This window comes from Lithobates pipiens, unplaced genomic scaffold (assembly GCF_037356315.1).
Source record: "Lithobates pipiens isolate NorthernLeopardFrog02 unplaced genomic scaffold, aLitPip1_a1.2 Scaffold_28, whole genome shotgun sequence".
Lineage (NCBI taxonomy): Eukaryota > Metazoa > Chordata > Amphibia > Anura > Ranidae > Lithobates > Lithobates pipiens.
This window is the reverse complement of record NW_027507789.1, coordinates 227,652,734-227,671,883: the sequence shown is the minus strand read 5'-3', so window position 1 is coordinate 227,671,883 and position 19,150 is coordinate 227,652,734. Positions and strand designations below refer to the sequence as shown.

Here is a 19,150-nt window from a genome sequence, read left to right as displayed (position 1 = left end):
CAGGTTGTCATTGTTCTGGACCCCCAAGTGTCAGTGTGTCATTGTTCTGGACCCCCAAGTGTCAGTGTGTCATTGTTCTGGACCCCCAAGTGTCAGTGTGTCATTGTTCTGGACCCCCAAGTGTCAGTGTGTCATTGTTCTGGATCCCCAAGTGTCAGTGTGTCATTGTTCTGGACCCCCAAGTGTCAGTGTGTCATTGTTCTGGACCCCCAAGTGTCAGGGTGTCATTGTTCTGGGACCCCCAGGTGTCAGTGTGTCATTGTTCTGGACCCCCAAGTGTCAGTGTGTCATTGTTCTGGGACCCAAGTGTCGGGGTGTCATTGTTCTGGACCCCCAAGTGTCAGGGTGTCATTGTTCTGGACCCCAAGTGTCAGTGTGTCATTGTTCTGGACCCCCAAGTGTCAGTGTGTCATTGTTCTGGACCCCCAAGTGTCAGTGTGTCATTGTTCTGGACCCCCAAGTGTCAGTGTGTCATTGTTCTGGGACCCCCCAAGTGTCAGTGTGTCATTGTTCTGGGACCCCCCAAGTGTCAGTGTGTCATTGTTCTGGATCCCCAAGTGTCAGTGTGTCATTGTTCTGGACCCCCAAGTGTCAGTGTGTCATTGTTCTGGGACCCCCAAGTGTCAGTGTGTCATTGTTCTGGATCCCCAAGTGTCAGTGTGTCATTGTTCTGGACCCACAAGTGTCGGGGTGTCATTGTTCTGAACCCCCAAGTGTCAGGGTGTCATTGTTCTGGGACCCCCAAGTGTCAGTGTGTCATTGTTCTGGGACCCCCAAGTGTCAGTGTGTCATTGTTCTGGATCCCCAAGTGTCAGTGTGTCATTGTTCTGGACCCACAAGTGTCGGGGTGTCATTGTTCTGAACCCCCAAGTGTCAGGGTGTCATTGTTCTGGAACGCCCAAGTGTCAGTGTGTCATTGTTCTGAACCCCCAAGTGTCAGCGTGTCATTGTTCTGGACCCCCAATTGTCAGTGTGTCATTGTTCTGGACCCCCAAGTGTCAGTGTGTCATTGTTCTGGACCCCCAATTGTCAGTGTGTCATTGTTCTGGACCCCCAAGTGTCAGCGTGTCATTGTTCTGGACCCCCAATTGTCAGTGTGTCATTGTTCTGGACCCCCAAGTGTCAGGGTGTCATTGTTCTGGATCCCCAAGTGTCAGTGTGTCATTGTTCTGGACCCCCAAGTGTCAGTGTGTCATTGTTCTGGACCCACAAGTGTCAGTGTGTCATTGTTCTGGACCCCCAATTGTCAGGGTGTCATTGTTCTGGATCCCCAAGTGTCAGTGTGTCATTGTTCTGGACCCCCAAGTGTCAGTGTGTCATTGTTCTGGACCCCCAAGTGTCAGCGTGTCATTGTTCTGGACCCCCAATTGTCAGTGTGTCATTGTTCTGGACCCCCAAGTGTCAGCGTGTCATTGTTCTGGACCCCCAATTGTCAGTGTGTCATTGTTCTGGACCCCCAAGTGTCAGGGTGTCATTGTTCTGGATCCCCAAGTGTCAGTGTGTCATTGTTCTGGACCCCCAAGTGTCAGTGTGTCATTGTTCTGGACCCACAAGTGTCAGTGTGTCATTGTTCTGGATCCCCAAGTGTCAGTGTGTCATTGTTCTGGATCCCCAAGTGTCAGTGTGTCATTGTTCTGGATCCCCAAGTGTCAGTGTGTCATTGTTCTGGGCCCCCAAGTGTCAGTGTGTCATTGTTCTGGATCCCCAAGTGTCAGTGTGTCATTGTTCTGGATCCCCAAGTGTCAGTGTGTCATTGTTCTGGGACCCCCAAGTGTCAGTGTGTCATTGTTCTGGATCCCCAAGTGTCAGTGTGTCATTGTTCTGGATCCCCAAGTGTCAGTGTGTCATTGTTCTGGATCCCCAAGTGTCAGTGTGTCTCCCTGCACTGACACTTCTCCCCTCTCCCTGAACTGTCACTTGCACCTTCCAAACGTCATAACCTACATCCATCTCAATGTGATCTTTCTGTACGATTCCCTTTCCGTCCATCCTGGAAAATCTAAAAATATTGTGAGGAGAAGACAGAGAAGAGAGCGGAAAGCGGGCGGCGGAGGGCAACATAATGTGATGAGACAGGGTATGTTTTCTGTTGCCCACGGAGCACCAATCGCAATAATGAAGCAGAAAAGCTGCAGGAAACGCGTTGGGATGGGACAGCTGCTGGGAGCGCAGGATGCGGCGAGTGTTGGAGGCTCCGCTCTGGCTCAAACCTTCGGAGACTTATAAAGAGACTATTTCTATTGTGTTAGCGGTAGTCACTGGAGGATGGGGGGGGGGGGGGGGGCAAACCTGCGGTGTCACTAATATTGTGTGATGTGATAATCAGAGATTTGTTGGTCAATAGATTCTGATGTTCCTGAAGAGAACCTGTCATGTAAAACACAATGCTGCACACACAATGGTTCACTAGTTGGGTCACATCAGATGTTTCCGCCTGTCTAATAATGGGGGGATTAATGTTACAATGTGACAATGATTTGGCTCACATTGAATCACTTTCAGTGGCGGTCCACGCTCGGAGTGGGGTCCGATGATGATGTGATTCCAAGGAGCTTCTACGCCGCGGCTCGGGGAACAAAGACAAAGCTGCTGATTACTTGGCAATGACATCATAAATGCAAAAAGTCAGAAGTGATTCGTCTCATGGAAAACTTTCTGTGTAGCTGTGGATAAACGTTGGAAGGGCTGGAACCTCTGGCTGTGTCTACTTCAGAGGAAATGTTTCCTCACTTCCTGTACAGCTTGTATAACAGTGTAAATTTCCTGTCCCCTCAAAATAACTCAACACACAGCCATTAATGTCTAAACCGCTGGCAACAAAAGTCAGTACACCCCTAAGTGAAAATCTCCAAATTGGGCCCAAAATGTCAATATTTTGTGTGGCCGCCGTTATTTTCCAGCACTGCCTTCACCCTCTTGGGCATGGAGGTCAGAAGAGCTTCATAGGTTGTCACTGGAGTCCTCTTCCCCTCCTCCATGATGACATCACGGAGCTGGTGGATGTTGGAGACCTTGCGCTCCTCCCCCTTCCATTTGAGGATGTCCCACACATGATCAATAGGGTTTAGGTCTGGAGACATGCTTGGCCAGTCCATCACCTTTACCCTCAGCTTCTTTAGCAAGGCAGTGGTGGTGTTGGAGGTGTGTTTGGGGTGGTTATCATGTTGGAATACTGCCCTGCGGCCCAGTCTCTGAAGGGAGGGGGTCATGCTCTGCTTCAGTATGTCACAGTACATGTTGGCATTCATGGTCCCCTCAATGATCTGTAGCCCCCCCAGTGCCGGCAGCACTCATGCAGCCCCAGACCATGACACCCCCACCACCATGCCTGACTGTAGACAAGACACACTTGTCTTTGTCCTCCTCACCTGGTTGCCCCCACACACGCTTGTCACCATCTGACACCAAATACCTTTATCTTGGTCTCATCAGACCACAGGACATGGTTCCAGTAATCCATCTCCTTAGTCTGCTTGTCTTCAGCAAACTGTTTGTGGTCTTTTTTGTGCATCATCTTTAGAAGAGGCTTCCTTCTGGGATGACAGCCATGCAGACCAATTTGATGCAGTGTGCGGTGTATGGTCTGAGCACTGACAGGCTGACCCCCCCCCCCCCCCCCTACAACCTCTGCAGCAATGCTGGCAACACTCATACGTCTATTTCCCAAAGACAACCTCTGGATATGACGCTGAGCACGTGACCTCAACTTCTTTGGTGGACCATGGCGAGGCCTGTTCTGAGGGGAACCTGTCCTGTTATACTGCTGTATGGTCTTGGCCACCGTGCTGCAGATCAGTTTCAGGGTCTTGGCAATCTTCTTATAGCCTAGGCCATCTTTATGTAGAGCAACAATTCTTATCTTCAGATCCTCAGAGAGTTCTTTGCCATGAGGTGCCATGTTGAACTTTCAGTGACCAGTATGAGAGAGTGAGAGCGAAAACACCAAATTTAACACACCTGCTCCCCATTCACACCTGAGACCTTGTAACACTAACGAGTCACATGGCACCGGGGACGGACAATGGCTAATTGGGCCCAATTTGGAAATTTTCACTTAGGGGTGTACTGACTTTTGAGTTATTTTGAGGGGACAGGAAATTTACACTGTTATACAAGCTGTACACTCACTACTTTACATTGTAGACAAGTGTCATTTCTTCAGTGTTGTCACATGAAAAGATAAAAGAAAAGATTTACAGAAATGTGAGGGGTGTACTCACTTTTGTGAGATACTGTATCAAGACTATATTGCCAAAAGTATTGTGACACCTGCCTTTACACACATAAACTTTAATGGCATCCCAGTCTTAGTCCGGAGGGTTCAATATTGAGTTGGCCCTTTGCACCTATAACAGCTTCAAATCTTTTGGGAAGGCCGTCCACAGGGTTTAGCAGGGTGTCTATGGGAATGTTTGACCCATTCTTCTAGAAGCTCATTTGTGAGGTCAGTCACTGGCATCTGAAAGTGGGTGGCATATATAAGGTATTAAGTGAGCATGTTGTCCCTGAAGCAAGTGGACAAGTGTAGGGATTGGAGGGACATTGTAATGTCTAGACAACTGGTTCAGAGCAACTCCAAACCTGCATCTCTCATGGGATGTTCCCGGTCTGCAGTGGTCAGGACTGACCAAAAGTGGTCCAAGGAAGGAAAACCAGCCAACTGGTGACAGGGTCATGAGCAGCCAAGGCTTACTGGTGGAGGTGGGGAGAGAAAGCTCATTGATGGAGGTGGAGAGGGAAGGCTCATTGATGGAGGTGGGGAGGGAAGGCTCATTGATGGAGGTGGGGAGGGAAGGCTCATTGATGGAGGTGGAGAGGGAAGGCTCATTGATGGAGGTGGGGAGGGAAGGCTCATTGATGATGGAGGTGGGGAGGGAAGGCTCATTGATGGAGATGGGGAGGGTAGGCTCATTGATGGAGGTGGGGAGGGAAGGGTCATTGATGGAGGTGGGGATGGAAGACTCATTGATGGAGGTGGGGAGGGAAGGCTCATTGATGGAGGTGAGAGGGAAGGCTCATTGATGGAGGTGGGGAGGGAAGGCTCATTGATGGAGGTGGGGATGGAAGACTCATTGATGGAGGTGGAGAGGGAAGGGTCATTGATGGAGGTGGGGATGGAAGACTCATTGATGGAGGTGGGGAGGGAAGGCTCATTGATGGAGGTGAGAGGGAAGGCTCATTGATGGAGGTGGGGAGGGAAGGCTCATTGATGGAGGTGGGGAGGGAAGGCTCATTGATGGAGGTGGGGAGGGAAGGCTCATTGATGGAGGTGGGGATGGAAGACTCATTGATGGAGGTGGAGAGGGTAGGGTCATTGATGGAGGTGGGGATGGAAGACTCATTGATGGAGGTGGGGAGGGAGGCTCATTGATGGAGGTGGGAAGGGAAGGGTCATTGATGGAGGTGGGGAGGGAAGACTCATTTATGGAGGTGGGGAGGGAAGGCTCATTGATGGAGGTGGGGAGGGAAGGCTCATTGATGGAGGTGGGGATGGAAGACTCATTGATGGAGGTGGAGAGGGAAGGGTCATTGATGGAGGTGGGGATGGAAGACTCATTGATGGAGGTGGGGAGGGAAGGCTCATTGATGGAGGTGAGAGGGAAGGCTCATTGATGGAGGTGGGGGCGGAAGGCTCATTGATGGAGGATGGGTCGGCCAAGGTTCATTGATGGAAGTGAGGAGGGAAGGCTCATTGATGGAGGTGGGGAGGGAAGGCTCATTGATGGAGGTGGGGAGGGAAGGCTCATTGATGGAGATGGGGAGGGTAGGCTAATTTATGGAGATGGGGAGGGTAGGCTCATTGATGGAGGTGGGGGAGGGAAGGATCATTGATGGGGGTGGGGGAGGGAAGGATCATTGATGGGGGTGGGGAGCTCATTGATGGACGTGGGGAAGGGAAGGCTGGTCCATGTAGTCCGACCCATTAGATGAGCTACTGTAGAAACTGATGTGTTCTCTGTACAGCACTGTGGTATACGTCAGAGATATATAAATTAACTGTAATAACATTAATTTCAGTTATGTCATTCTGATCTCTTTCAGAAACAAACTGCTCTTACTTCAAGCATTTCACCTCTGGAGAAAACGCGGAGATATTACAGGTCACCACTCAGAGAGGTAGGTAGACGTATGCGGAGCCTCAGATATATTTCTGGTGGTGGACACATCACTGAACATTGGTCCTTTATAGACACATCAGGGTCCTCACACCCGAGCCCCTCCGTTCTGGCCTTTGAGGGCTCTGAGTTCTTCCTCCTTTCCCCCCCCCGTGTGCTAATCATCCCGAGGACACAATGCTGGCTCTGGAATCACAGCTAATAAAAAGATACATTTGAAATAATCAAAAACAGATCAGTGGAGCTGAGAAAGCAAAACAAAAATGGTTAGCCGCCTGTGATGATGATGGCGGGGGAATCTTGGCTCCACCAATAACCAATAACATGGTGGAGTCATATTTCCTCTTCTAGTAGAAGAATAATTCAGAGTCGCATGACTTTGGGGTTCAGAAATATAAAATCCCGTGGCTGCATGATGGGTGTCGTTTTTAGTGGGGAAAAAAAAGAGGGGGGGGGGGGGGGCGACGGTAAAATAAGAAAGATGATGTTAAACAGACAAAGCTGTGAGGTTGTGGGTGTAATTGCCATCATCCCTTTTAGATCATCACAAAACATCTCCTCGTTCTTGGGGTTTTTTTTTTAAGGCAATTCAAACATTATTTGTATAAAAAAATATATATATATATATATATATATTTAATCAAGTAGCTTAAAAAAATGTAATATAAAAAAAAAAAAAACAGTACATCGTTTTCCAAAAATGGCAAAATTCATCATAGCATGTGACTTTCAACAATGAAGTATATTGGAGATGTATGGATGTGGTATTCCCCAACCACTTGCTTATAAATTCCACCATGATGGTAAGCTGATGGATATGTCCAGTAGATGGGGGAGGGAGGGTATCCAAATCATGAAAGATGATGTTACGCCGAGTAAATAGATACCAATGGCAAACACAAAAAAAAAAAAAAATTGAAAACGCTCGTGGAATGGCAACAAACTGCAATACTTAAAAATCTCCATAGGTGGCGCTTTAAATTTTTTTTTTTTACAGGTTACCAGTTTAGAGTTACAGAGGAGGTCTAGCCCTATAATTATTGCTCTCGCTCAAACGTTCCCTCACATGTGTGGTGCGAATACCGTTACATATGCATGCGTGACTTACGTATTGGTTCGGTTTTGCACACGAGCGTGGAGAAATAGGGGTGGTTTAAAAAAAAAAAAATACATTTTTTTTTTATTTTTTTGCTTTTTTGTATGATCATTTTTATTCCTATTAAAAGGAATGTAAAAGGAATGTGATAGAAATAAGGATGACAGGTCCTCCTTATGGAGAGATCTGGGTTCTCACCTCTACCTTTTAAAAGCAAAAGTTGAAAAAAAAAAAAAAAAAAAAAAAAGAAGTTTGATCTTTTGTTGTAAAAAAAAAAAAAAAAAAAATAATACAAATTTGCTTACTTCCACCCTAGAGCGGTAGTGACTTCACAACCTCGCGATGGTCCTCCTAGATCATAGATGATCTGATCTCTGTTCACCTCTACGGCCAGCCCCGCGAACCGTCAGATCGTTTCCCCAACCACAATATCGCAGTCCCACTATAAGTCGTTGATCACCGCCATTACTAGTATAAAAAAAATTATTCTAAAAATTCCACTATATATCCCATAGTTTGTAGACGCTATAACTTTCACACAAACCAATCAATAGACACTTATTGGAATTTTATTTTTCCAAAGATATGTAGCAAAATTTCAATTTGGTCAACATTTATTAACCACTTAAGGTCCAGGCCTCTTTTTGGCACTTGTTGGTTACAAGTTAAAATCATTTTTTTTTTACTAGAAAATTACTTAGAACCCCCCAAACACATATATATATTTTTAGACACCCTAGAGAATAAAATGGCGGTCGTTGCAATACTTTATGTCACACTGTATTTGCGCAGCGGTCTTACAACTGCAATTTTTTGGGGAGAAAAAAAAATACACTATTTTGACTTAAAAAAAAAATAAGACAACAGTAAAGCTAGCCCAATTTATTTAGTGAAAGATGATGTTACGCCGAGTAAATTGTTTCCCCAACATGTCACGCTTCAAAATTGCGCCCGCTCGGGGGGAACGGTGACAAACTTTGACCCTCCATAGGCGACGTTTAAAAATTTCTACAGGTTACGTGTTTAGAGTTACAGAGTAGATCTAGTGCTAGAATTATTGCTCTCGCTCTAACGATCGCGGCGATACCTCACACGTGTGGTTTGAACATCACTTTCATATGCGGGCGCGACAGCTCGGCGGGATGGCGTGCTTTAAAAAAATAAATTCTTCTTTTTATTTTTTAACTTTTACACTGTCCTTTAAAAAAATTAAAAAAAATAAAAATTGGGTCACTTTTATTCCTATTACAAGGAATGTAAACATCCCTTGAAATAGAAAAAAAAAAGCATGACAGGTTTTTCTTAAATATAAGATCTGAGATCTGAATATGAGATCAAAAAGACCTCAGATCTAAGATTTACACAAAAATGTAATAGTAAAAAAAAAATTTAAAAAAAAATTTAAAAAAAAGAAGAAAAAAAGGAAATGCCTTTTTTTTTTATATATTTTTTTTGTTTTAAGACCGTTGGGCGGAAGTGACGTTTGACGTCGCTTCCACCATTCAATTTTAATGGAGCTGAGTGGGGGGGGCCCCATCATTCCCTCTGGGGGAAGGATGCGATCGTCTTTTTTCCGATACCCAGCCGCTTGCCGTTGCTGAAAAAAAAACAGGGTAATGGCAGCTATCTGCTGTCATAACAACAGTATTTAGCGTCAAAATACCGCAGTACAAAGACAAGCGATTAGCGCTAAGTGGTTAATAATTTTTTTTTTATTATTGGATATGTTTTATAACAGAAAGTAAAAATACATACATATTTTTTATTTATTTTTTTTGTATGGCACAGAGGGAAATTGCCATTGGTCTGTGCTGTAGCCATTGGTAAGATCATTGTGCCTATATGAATATTGGGGTATCAAAGCTTATTACCCATAACCTTGTGTGTGTGTAATGAGACCCGTACTCCAACACTTCGCCATGCCTTGCAATACTCCCAAATAAAAAGGGGACATCTTCAAATTGGGACACCAGTTTGGTGACAACCAGCGATTTACACTCTTCCTGTTTTGGCTATGGGACAGGAAGTGAAGGGAAATCTCTCCAATGGAACTCATTTTACCTTTAGTTCTACTACTGTAACCTCTTCAGCCCTGGAAAGTTTACCCCGCCCCCCCTGAACAGGCCATTTTTTGCAATATGGCACTGCCTCACTTTAACTAATTGTGCGGTCGTGCAATGCTTTACCAAAATATTTCCCCCCCCCCCCACACACACAAATAGAGCTTTCTTTTGGTGGTATTTGATCACCTCTGCGGTTTTTATTATTTGCGCTATAAACAAAAAACAAAAAAAAGCAACAATTTTGAAAAAAAACAAAAAAAAACACATTATTTTACTTTCTTATTCAATAATTACCCACTTGACCACTGGGCACTTAAACCCCCTTCCTAACTGGACCAATTTTCAGCTTTCGGTGCTCTCACACTTTGAATGACAATTACTCAGTCATGCAACACTGTACCCATATGAAATTTTTGTCCTTTTTTTCAAACAAATAGAACTTTCTTTTGGTGGTATTTAATCACCGCTGGGTCTTTTATTTTTTGCGCTATAAATCAAAAAAGACATAACATTTGGTTAAAAAAATAAAAAATTCTTTGTTTCTATTAAAATTTATTGCAGAATATTGGCGAGTATTTGCAGAGTATTGCAGAGAGTATTGCAGAGTATTGCAGAGAGTATTGCACAGTGTTTCAGAGTATTGCAGAGTATTGGCAGAGTATTGGCAGAGTACTGGCAGAGTACTGGCAGAGTATTTCACAGTATGGGCAGAGTATGGGCAGAGTATTGCACAGTATGGGCAGAGTATTGCAGAGTATGGGCAGAGTATTGCACAGTATGGGCAGAGTATTGCACAGTATGGGCAGAGTATGGGCAGAGTATTGCACAGTATGGGCAGAGTATTGCAGAGTATGGGCAGAGTATTGCACAGTATGGGCAGAGTATGGGCAGAGTATTGCACAGTATGGGCAGAGTATTGCAGAGTATGGGCAGAGTATTGCACAGTATGGGCAGAGTACTGGCAGAGTATGGGCAGAGTATTGCACAGTATGGGCAGAGTATTGCACAGTATGGGCAGAGTATGGGCAGAGGATTGTCACTGAGCAGCGCTGTGGGCACTACACATCCAGCCCACAGCACTGCTGCCATCTCTCCCCCTCTCCCCTCTCACTGTACCGATCGGTACAGAGAGAGGAGGGAGGAACCGGTGACATATGACATAACGCCGGTTTGTTTACAGGTGATCGCTCCATCATTTGATGGAGCGATCGTGTGGTAAACGGCCGCTACCAGTAATGGCGGCGATAAGCAACTTATAGCGGGACTGCGATATTGCGGCGGACAAATCAGACACTAAGTGTCACTTTTGACACTTTTTTGGGGGGAGCAGTGACACCAATATAAAAATATGCACTGTCACTGTACTAATGACACTGGCAGAAAAGGGGTTAACATCATGGGGCCATCAAAGGGTTAAGCGTGTCCCTAGGGGGTCCTTTCTAACTGTGTGGGGGTAATGCTCTGACTGGATGAAGACAGCGATCGGTGTTCCTCCTTATCAGGAACACGAGATCTTGATCTTCTTCCCTGTCAGATCGCCATTGCTGTACTGACACTGGCAGGGAAGGGGTTAACATCAGGGGCAATGAAAGGGTTAAACGTGCCCCTAGGGGTTGCTTTATAACTGTGTGGGGGGAGGTGCTTGTAATGTAAGAAGACAGAGATCTGTATTCCTGCTTAGCAGGAGCACAAGATCTCTGTCTTCCCCCGTCTCGGTTTACATAGGCAGACCGCCATTCCGTCTACCTCAGGAACGATTGGCGGGTCCCGGCAGACATTGGGTCAGCCAGGACCTGCTGATTGGCTCCCACTGAGGTGATCAAATACCATCAAAAGAAAGCTTCATTTGTGTAAAAAAAAAAAAAAGATACCAATTTTATTCTGATACAGTGTTGCATGACCGCGTAATTGACAGTTACTGCTAAATAGCATAAAAATGGCCTTGTCCTGAAGGGGGTAAAACCTTTCTTAGCTGAAGTGGTTATATTATAGATATAGAAGATGGATACATTGTATTTATGCTGCAATTATTCCCGAGATAAGGAGTCTGACCTGTAAATAAGAGGACAGAAGAATTGCAGGGACCTCCATCCTTGTCTGATCTTCACATCTCTATTTGTATTCATCAATCGTTCCTCACCCTCCACCCAAAGCTCCCCACATGGTTGTGGGTGGAGGTGTCAGGGCTGGGAATTTCCCTCCTTACATTCATTCCTGTCTCTGCAGAGTACAGCCTCTCGGCTGCAGCCATCGCCATCATTGCGGTCGGTTTCATGACCATGGGGACCATCTGCACCCTGCTGTCCTTCAGGGAGAAGCTGGACTACCTGCTCAAACCAGCCGGCCTCTTCTACGTCTTCGCAGGTAAGTGAACATTTCTATTCATTTATTACAGCCGTTCCCAACCTTCTCATCCCAGAGGAACCATTGAAAACATTTGTAGGCTTTGGGGATGTCCAGCTAAAGCCAATTCATTGGTGATCAGTGGGAAGAATGTTCCTTACATTGGTGATCAGTGGGAAGAATGTTCCTTACATTGGTGATCAGTGAGAAGAATGTTCCTTACATTGGTGATCAGTGGGAAGAATGTTCCTTACATTGGTGATCGGTGGGAAGAATGTTCCTTACATTGGTGATCGGTGAGAAGAATGTTCCTTACATTGGTGATCGGTGAGAAGAATGTTCCTTACATTGGTGATCGGTGAGAAGAATGTTCCTTACATTGGTGATCGGTGAGAAGAATGTTCCTTACATTGGTGATCGGTGAGAAGAATGTTCCTTACATTGGTGATCAGTGAGAAGAATGTTCCTTACATTGGTGATCAGTGAGAAGAATGTTCCTTACATTGGTGATCAGTGAGAAGAATGTTCCTTACATTGGTGATCAGTGAGAAGAATGTTCCTTACATTGGTGATCAGTGAGAAGAATGTTCCTTACATTGGTGATCAGTGAGAAGAATGTTCCTTACATTGGTGATCAGTGGGAAGAATGTTCCTTACATTGGTGATCAGTGGGAAGAATGTTCCTTACATTGGTGATCAGTGGGAAGAATGTTCCTTACATTGGTGATCAGTGGGAAGAATGTTCCTTACATTGGTGATCAGTGAGAAGAATGTTCCTTACATTGGTGATCAGTGGGAAGAATGTTCCTTACATTGGTGATGAGTGAGAAGAATGTTCCTTACATTGGTGATCAGTGAGAAGAATGTCCCTTACATTGGTGATCAGTGAGAAGAATGTTCCTTACATTGGTGATCAGTGAGAAGAATGTCCCTTACATTGGTGATCAGTGGGAAGAATGTTCCTTACATTGGTGATCAGTGGGAAGAATGTTCCTTACATTGGTGATCAGTGAGAAGAATGTTCCTTACATTTGTGATCAGTGGGAAGAATGTTCCTTACATTGGTGATCAGTGGGAAGAATGTTCCTTACATTGGTGATCAGTGAGAAGAATGTTCCTTACATTGGTGATCAGTGGGAAGAATGTTCCTTACATTGGTGATGAGTGAGAAGAATGTTCCTTACATTGGTGATCAGTGAGAAGAATGTCCCTTACATTGGTGATCAGTGAGAAGAATGTTCCTTACATTGGTGATCAGTGAGAAGAATGTCCCTTACATTGGTGATCAGTGGGAAGAATGTTCCTTACATTGGTGATCAGTGGGAAGAATGTTCCTTACATTGGTGATCAGTGAGAAGAATGTCCCTTACATTGGTGATCAGTGGGAAGAATGTCCCTTACATTGGTGATCAGTGAGAAGAATGTTCCTTACATTGGTGATCAGTGAGAAGAATGTTCCTTACATTGGTGATCAGTGGGAAGAATGTTCCTTAAGCCCCGTACACACTATCAGATTGTCTGCTGAGTTTTTCCTTCAGATTTACCAAAACCATGTAGTAGAAGGGCCTGCCTGATTGCATACACATTGAAACTCCTAAGGTTTGACCTCATATTATATGGTTTTGGTAAATCTGAAGGAAAAACTCAGCAGACAATCTGATAGTGTGTACGGGGCTTTACATTGATGATCAGTGGGAAGAATGTTCCTTACATTGGTGATCGGTGAGAAGAATGTTCCTTACATTGGTGATCAGTGAGAAGAATGTCCCTTACATTGGTGATCAGTGGGAAGAATGTTCCTTACATTGGTGATCGGTGAGAAGAATGTTCCTTACATTGGTGATCGGTGAGAAGAATGTTCCTTCACTGATGTTCCTTCACTGACCACCAATGTAAGGGACATTCTTCTCACTGATCACCAATGTAAGGAACATTCTTCCCACTGATCACCAATGTAAGGAACATTCTTCCCACTGATCACCAGTGTAAGGAACATTCTTCTCACCGATCACCAATGTAAGGAACATTCTTCCCACTGATCACCAATGTAAGGAACATTCTTCTCACCGATCACCAATGTAAGGAACATTCTTCTCACTGATCACCAATGTAAGGAACATTCTTCCCACTGATCACCAATGTAAGGAACATTCTTCCCACTGATCACCAATGTAAGGAACATTCTTCTCACTGATCACCAATGTAAGGAACATTCTTCTCACTGATCACCAATGTAAGGAACATTCTTCTCACCGATCACCAATGTAAGGAACATTCTTCCCACTGATCACCAATGTAAGGATCATTCTTCCCACTGATCACCAATGTAAGGAACATTCTTCTCACTGATCACCAATGTAAGGAACATTCTTCCCACTGATCACCAATGTAAGGATCATTCTTCTCACCGATCACCAATGTAAGGATCATTCTTCTCACTGATCACCAATGTAAGGAACATTCTTCTCACCCATCACCAATGTAAGGAACATTCTTCTAATGATGATTAAAGTGAAAAAAAGAAAGTGAAATATTCCTTTAAATATGGTGCCTGGGGGGTGTCTGTAGTATGCCTGTGAAGTGCCACGTGTTTCCCGCGTTTAGAACAGTCCCTGCACAAAATGACATTTAACGGAAAAAAATGTAATATCTGGTTCCCGCAATATGGATGAAAATCATTGAGAAAAATGGCATGGGTAGCCCCCCCTGCCCATTACCAGCCTATTTGGGTCTTGTACGCATATTAAGGGGAACCCTGTACCCATATTAAAAAAAGGAAATGCGTGTGGCCCCCAGGCTCTATATACTCAGAACAGCAGTATACAGGCGGTGCAAACAAGACAGGGACTGTGTAGGTTTGTTGTGTTAAGTTGAATCTGTTTGTAATTTTCAACCGGTACATTTTTAAAGTGTAGCTCCAGTCAAAAAAACTATTTTTAAGCTTTTTGGAAAACATAGGGAAGGGTTATCACCCCTGTATAATTTGTTTTGCCGTCCGTCTTTTTTCATCTCACTTGCTGTTGTCTCCTTCCGTTTGCAAGTAGGAGATGTTTGTAAGTTGGATGTTTGAAAGTAGGGGCCTGTCCTATATGCTCTGCAGAAATTTGCGCCTAAGGTGTTGCCACAACACTGTAAGCCCTCAAAGTGACTCTTGGTGGGCGCTGGAGCGCTCTGCTGTGAACGATTATATCAAGAATTGTAATTACATGCCATTGTTGAGCAGTGGTCGAAAAATTGGGCCTTTGGTGGTTGTGGTGCTGGTGCCACAACACTATAAGTCCTCACAGTTACTCTGGGTGGGCACAGGAAGGGGCCCTCCTGTGAAATATTATATCAAGAATTGTAATTACATGTCCCTGTTAAACAGGGGCTGAAAAATTGGGCCTTAGGCACTGCTTGCTGGTGCCACAACACTGCAACCTCTCCCAGATACTCTAGTTGGAGTGCAGGAATGAGCCCTGCTGCAAAGCATTGCATCAAAAATTGTATTACATGTCCCTGTTAAACAGGGGATGAAAAATTGGGCCTTAGGCACTGGTGCTGGTGCCACGACACTGCAACCTCTCCCATATACTCTAGTTTTATTGGAGGAATGAGCCCTGCTGCAAAACATTGCATCAAAAATCGTAATTACCTGCCCCTGTTAAACAAGGGCTGAAAAATTGGGCTGGTGGCATCACCCAGAACAAAAAAATTTCTTCCAAGATATCAGCGGAGGAGGAAGAGGATAGACAGTCAACATAACAGGACAGTCACTCAGCATCAGCATAGGCAGTCTTGAAGGGATGTGATATTTCCCAAAAAATTATTAGGTTACATCAGCTTCAGGTGCTTGGTAGCTGGTGGTGATCCAAGACTGATTCATCTTTATGAAGGTCAGTCGATCAACCGAGTCGGTGGACAGGCGCACCCCTGTGATCGGTTGCAAAGCCACTAGCAGCACTGAAGGTGCGTTCCGAAAGAACGCTGGATGCAGGACAGGCCAGGAGCTCAATTGCATACTGTGCAAGCTCTGGCCAATGATCCATCCTCAAGACCCAGTGGGAAGAATGTTCCTTACATTGGTGGTCAGTGGGAAGAATGTTCCTTACATTGGTGGTCAGTGGGAAGAATGTTCCTTACATTGGTGGTCAGTGGGAAGAATGTTCCTTACATTGGTGGTCAGGTATCTGGCTGCTCTAATGAAGGAGTACTTGTAGATATGGATTCTGAAGATCAGGCCACTGACATTGTGTCCTTTCTGTCTTCCAGGTTTGTGTATGATCATCTCAGCGGAGGTCATCAGGCAGTCTGTGCACCGGATGATTGACAGCAAGGAGACCGTCTGGATTGAGTATTACTACTCCTGGTCCTTCAGTTGCGCCTGTGCCTCCTTCGCTCTGCTCTTCATTTGTGGCATCGCCCTGGTGCTCATCTCCTTACCCCGGATGCCCAGGAACCCATGGGAGACATGTATGGACGCTGAGCCCGAGATCTGAAGGGCCCCCATGTCACCTTTGCACTCCAGATGGCAGATTTTAAAATGTTGATGGTCTCCAGGGGCTCCAAAAAGCCTTCAGACCAATGAAGACCGCAGCTCCTTAAATTCTTATCTCATATCTGCTGATCTGTACAATTCCGTCTCCATGTCAGCAGGATGGAGAAGGTTCCTTACTGTATATAGCTACAAGGAGGATCATAGAGTTCATGGTTGGTTGTAACATTTCACCCCGGTGCATCTCTCACCGGCCGCCCCCCCTCGTCTGACTGGACGAACCAATGACAGCGTTCGGAACAGGTACTAGTCTGACTGTCCCGGGGACTGAAGATTGAGCTCCGGAAACATCCAAGGTGTTCAAAAAAAAAAAAACGACGAACTATAGAATGAAGATCCCTCTTTTGTTTTCTGCATGCAAAATTCTGTTCTGCTCAAAACTTTTTTTCTTTTTTTTTGGAAAGAGTGCGGGTGGGTTAGAACCCCTGTCAGGTTTTTATTGCTGGGGATGTTACATGATTCTGTGTATACAAATATCATCAATATTCTAATGAGTCTAGACAATCCTGAGGATACATATTATATAAGTGCTGATGAAGGGGGGTGTGTCTGAACCTCTGAAACGCGTTGCCTTTCTTTTTCTACCAATTATTCAATTAAAAACTTTTCTGGAATCTACGATCCACTGGCGTGGTGCCCTTACTGCTTTTTACAAATTTGGACTTTCCTCTGGATGACCCCCCCCCCCACCCCCTTTCGATGGGGGTACGCCGATACATTTGATAAACAGTCATTTTACAGCACTGGATATTATATATAGCGGCCCCTTCAGCTGTTTGAAAAACTACAAGTCCCATCATGCCTCTGCCTGTGGGAGTCATGCTTGTAACTGTCAGCCTTGCAATGCTTCATGGGACTTGTAGTTTCGCAACAGCTGGAGGGCCGCCAGTTTGAGACCCCTGCTGTAGAGTGACCAAGAGATGAGCCATAGAAGTTGCAAAGTTCTGTCTTGCAACCACGGATTTCAGGAACAAACGATTTCCCCCATCAACACAGTCAGCGCCAACAGGAGAAGCCCTCCTGCCGAGACATTGTCCCCCTCCGCAGGGAGAAGACAGTGATTATTGCTAGCAGCCCATAGTGATAATTGCAAGTAAAATCTGGCAGGCTGGTTGTGCCCAAGTTGATCGATCGATCGATCGATCAACTTGGTACATTTTGTCTGCCCATACACAGTTTCGAATCTCAACCAGTTCCTGCTGAACCAGCCGAGATTCGAACCCTCTATGGCCAGCCTTATGCATGGACCCCAAGGTTTTTATTTCCATCTGTGAGATTCCTCCTCTGTTTTTATCTTAGTGACCATTATCACTGGTTCCAGGGAGGGGAAATTCAACATTTTAGAATTCACCCTTACAAGAGAAAAAAAAGAGGGAGTGACACAAAGGACCTAAAGTGCCACCATCCCAAAGCAACAAATGATTACAAAAGCAAAAACCAGGGGACTTCTGGGGTGACACTCGGGAATATAAATTCAAAACAAATGTATAGAAAAATATTGCTGGATATATTAGTCACATTATAAAAAAGTTTAAACAGTCACGTATGATATCAATACAGACTTTCTTTTTTTGTTTCGACCAACTAAAAAGACCAAGTTATAAATTTGTAGTATAGTGAGTGTCCCGTTTCACAGCAGGTTGTGTTCAACACGTTTCGTAGGTAGCGTTACTTCATCAGGACCAGCAGTAAAGGGGTATCAATACAGTGGTTACAATTGATAATATGGTTACATCAATCTATAAATCACACTCATCTCCACAGGGGGATTTTGCTAGCGAGTACTCCTATAGGGCAGAAGTCGCCAATCCCCAGGCCACGGACCAGTACCAGTTCATAGCCCATTAGTAACTGGGCCAGCAACAGGAAGAGGCAAGTGGTGACCGCAGTCTATGTCCTCTCCCAGGACTCCCACCTCCTCGCCCATCTCATCCTATCAGCAGGGCAGGGGGGGCGGGCGGAGCTGGAGAACTGGACAGAGAGCGGGAGGCTTTTCGTATTGACAACTGGGTAACACGATGAGTTGGGCAGCTTCCTGTCAGGAAACATAAACCAGGCGGGGGCAGAAAATGCAGTTACAATCACAACTGTAATGAAATAGCAAGTCGTCAAAAACAGAAGCCAGGATTTGGATGCCAGAGCGAGTAATCAGAAGAGCCGGGATCAGAGAACCAGAAGTCAGCGTTGTCAGGAGCGGGAATCGGAAGAGAAGTCAGCCAGGCCAAGTCATACACAGGAAGGAAGGCACTGGAGATCATAGACCCCGCAAGGGTCGGGAGGGAATGAGCAAAGCTGTTTAAATAGCCAAAGCCGGCTGATTGTAGGCTGGACTAACAAGGCAGGTAATGGTAACCAGGTAAGTCACTGTAGAAACAACGAGTGGCTGGTAGTTAACCGACAGCTGAGCAGCCTCTGTGCACTGAAAGAAAAGGGCTGCTAGTAAATAGAAGGAGCCCAACTCTGACACTCCCACCCTTCATCCAGATCTGCAGCTCCCCCCACCCCCGGGCCCTGCTGATAGGATGACATCGTCAAGGAGGAGTCACACAGGCTAATAAATGGAGGCGGAGATTGAAAGGGGGACAGTGAGAGTAAGAGATTGAATCAGGTACCTTAACTGCAAGGGACACAGTAATGGGGGGGGGGGTAGGGGGTTCTGTAATGTGGAGACTAATATAATGGAGGGGGGGGTTGCTGTAAAAGGGGGTTGTGATGTGAAGGGGGGCTGAGGACTTACTCTGTAACACCACCCCCCCCCCCAGAAAAAACTGATTGGCTGTCATAAAAGTGCCCAAAAAATTGGGGACTGCTGTTGTAAGGGACTAAGAGGCATAGGGGGTTCAGTGTCCAGGACTCAACGCTGTCTTGTCATAAGGTAGTAATATTCGAGAAGATCCCCTCCCTAACTGATCCTCGGAGTAGGAATGAGCCCTGACAGTCTCGTAACCCAATCACCGCTGGTCCTGATGAAGTGGCGCTTATCTACAAAACACGTTGC

At 45.4% G+C, this 19,150-nt stretch overlaps 1 protein-coding gene and 1 non-coding gene across 2 annotated transcripts in view; both read left to right on the top strand.

Annotated features, from left to right (window-relative positions):
• Nucleotides 1-16,770, top strand: part of CACNG1 (calcium voltage-gated channel auxiliary subunit gamma 1) — a 55,382-nt gene extending 38,612 nt beyond the window's left edge. Inside the window, exons 2-4 of the mRNA XM_077460649.1 lie at nucleotides 6,043-6,117; nucleotides 11,502-11,639; nucleotides 15,870-16,770. Coding sequence (XP_077316775.1) covers nucleotides 6,043-6,117; nucleotides 11,502-11,639; nucleotides 15,870-16,096 — 440 coding nt within the window. The 3' untranslated portion in view covers nucleotides 16,097-16,770. The remainder of the gene's footprint in view (nucleotides 1-6,042; nucleotides 6,118-11,501; nucleotides 11,640-15,869) is intronic.
• On the top strand, nucleotides 8,997-9,127 carry LOC143937648 (small nucleolar RNA ACA64). The gene has a single exon (XR_013263734.1). It is a non-coding gene; the product is annotated as a small nucleolar RNA ACA64 (small nucleolar RNA).
• Nucleotides 16,771-19,150: the final 2,380 nt, after the last annotated feature.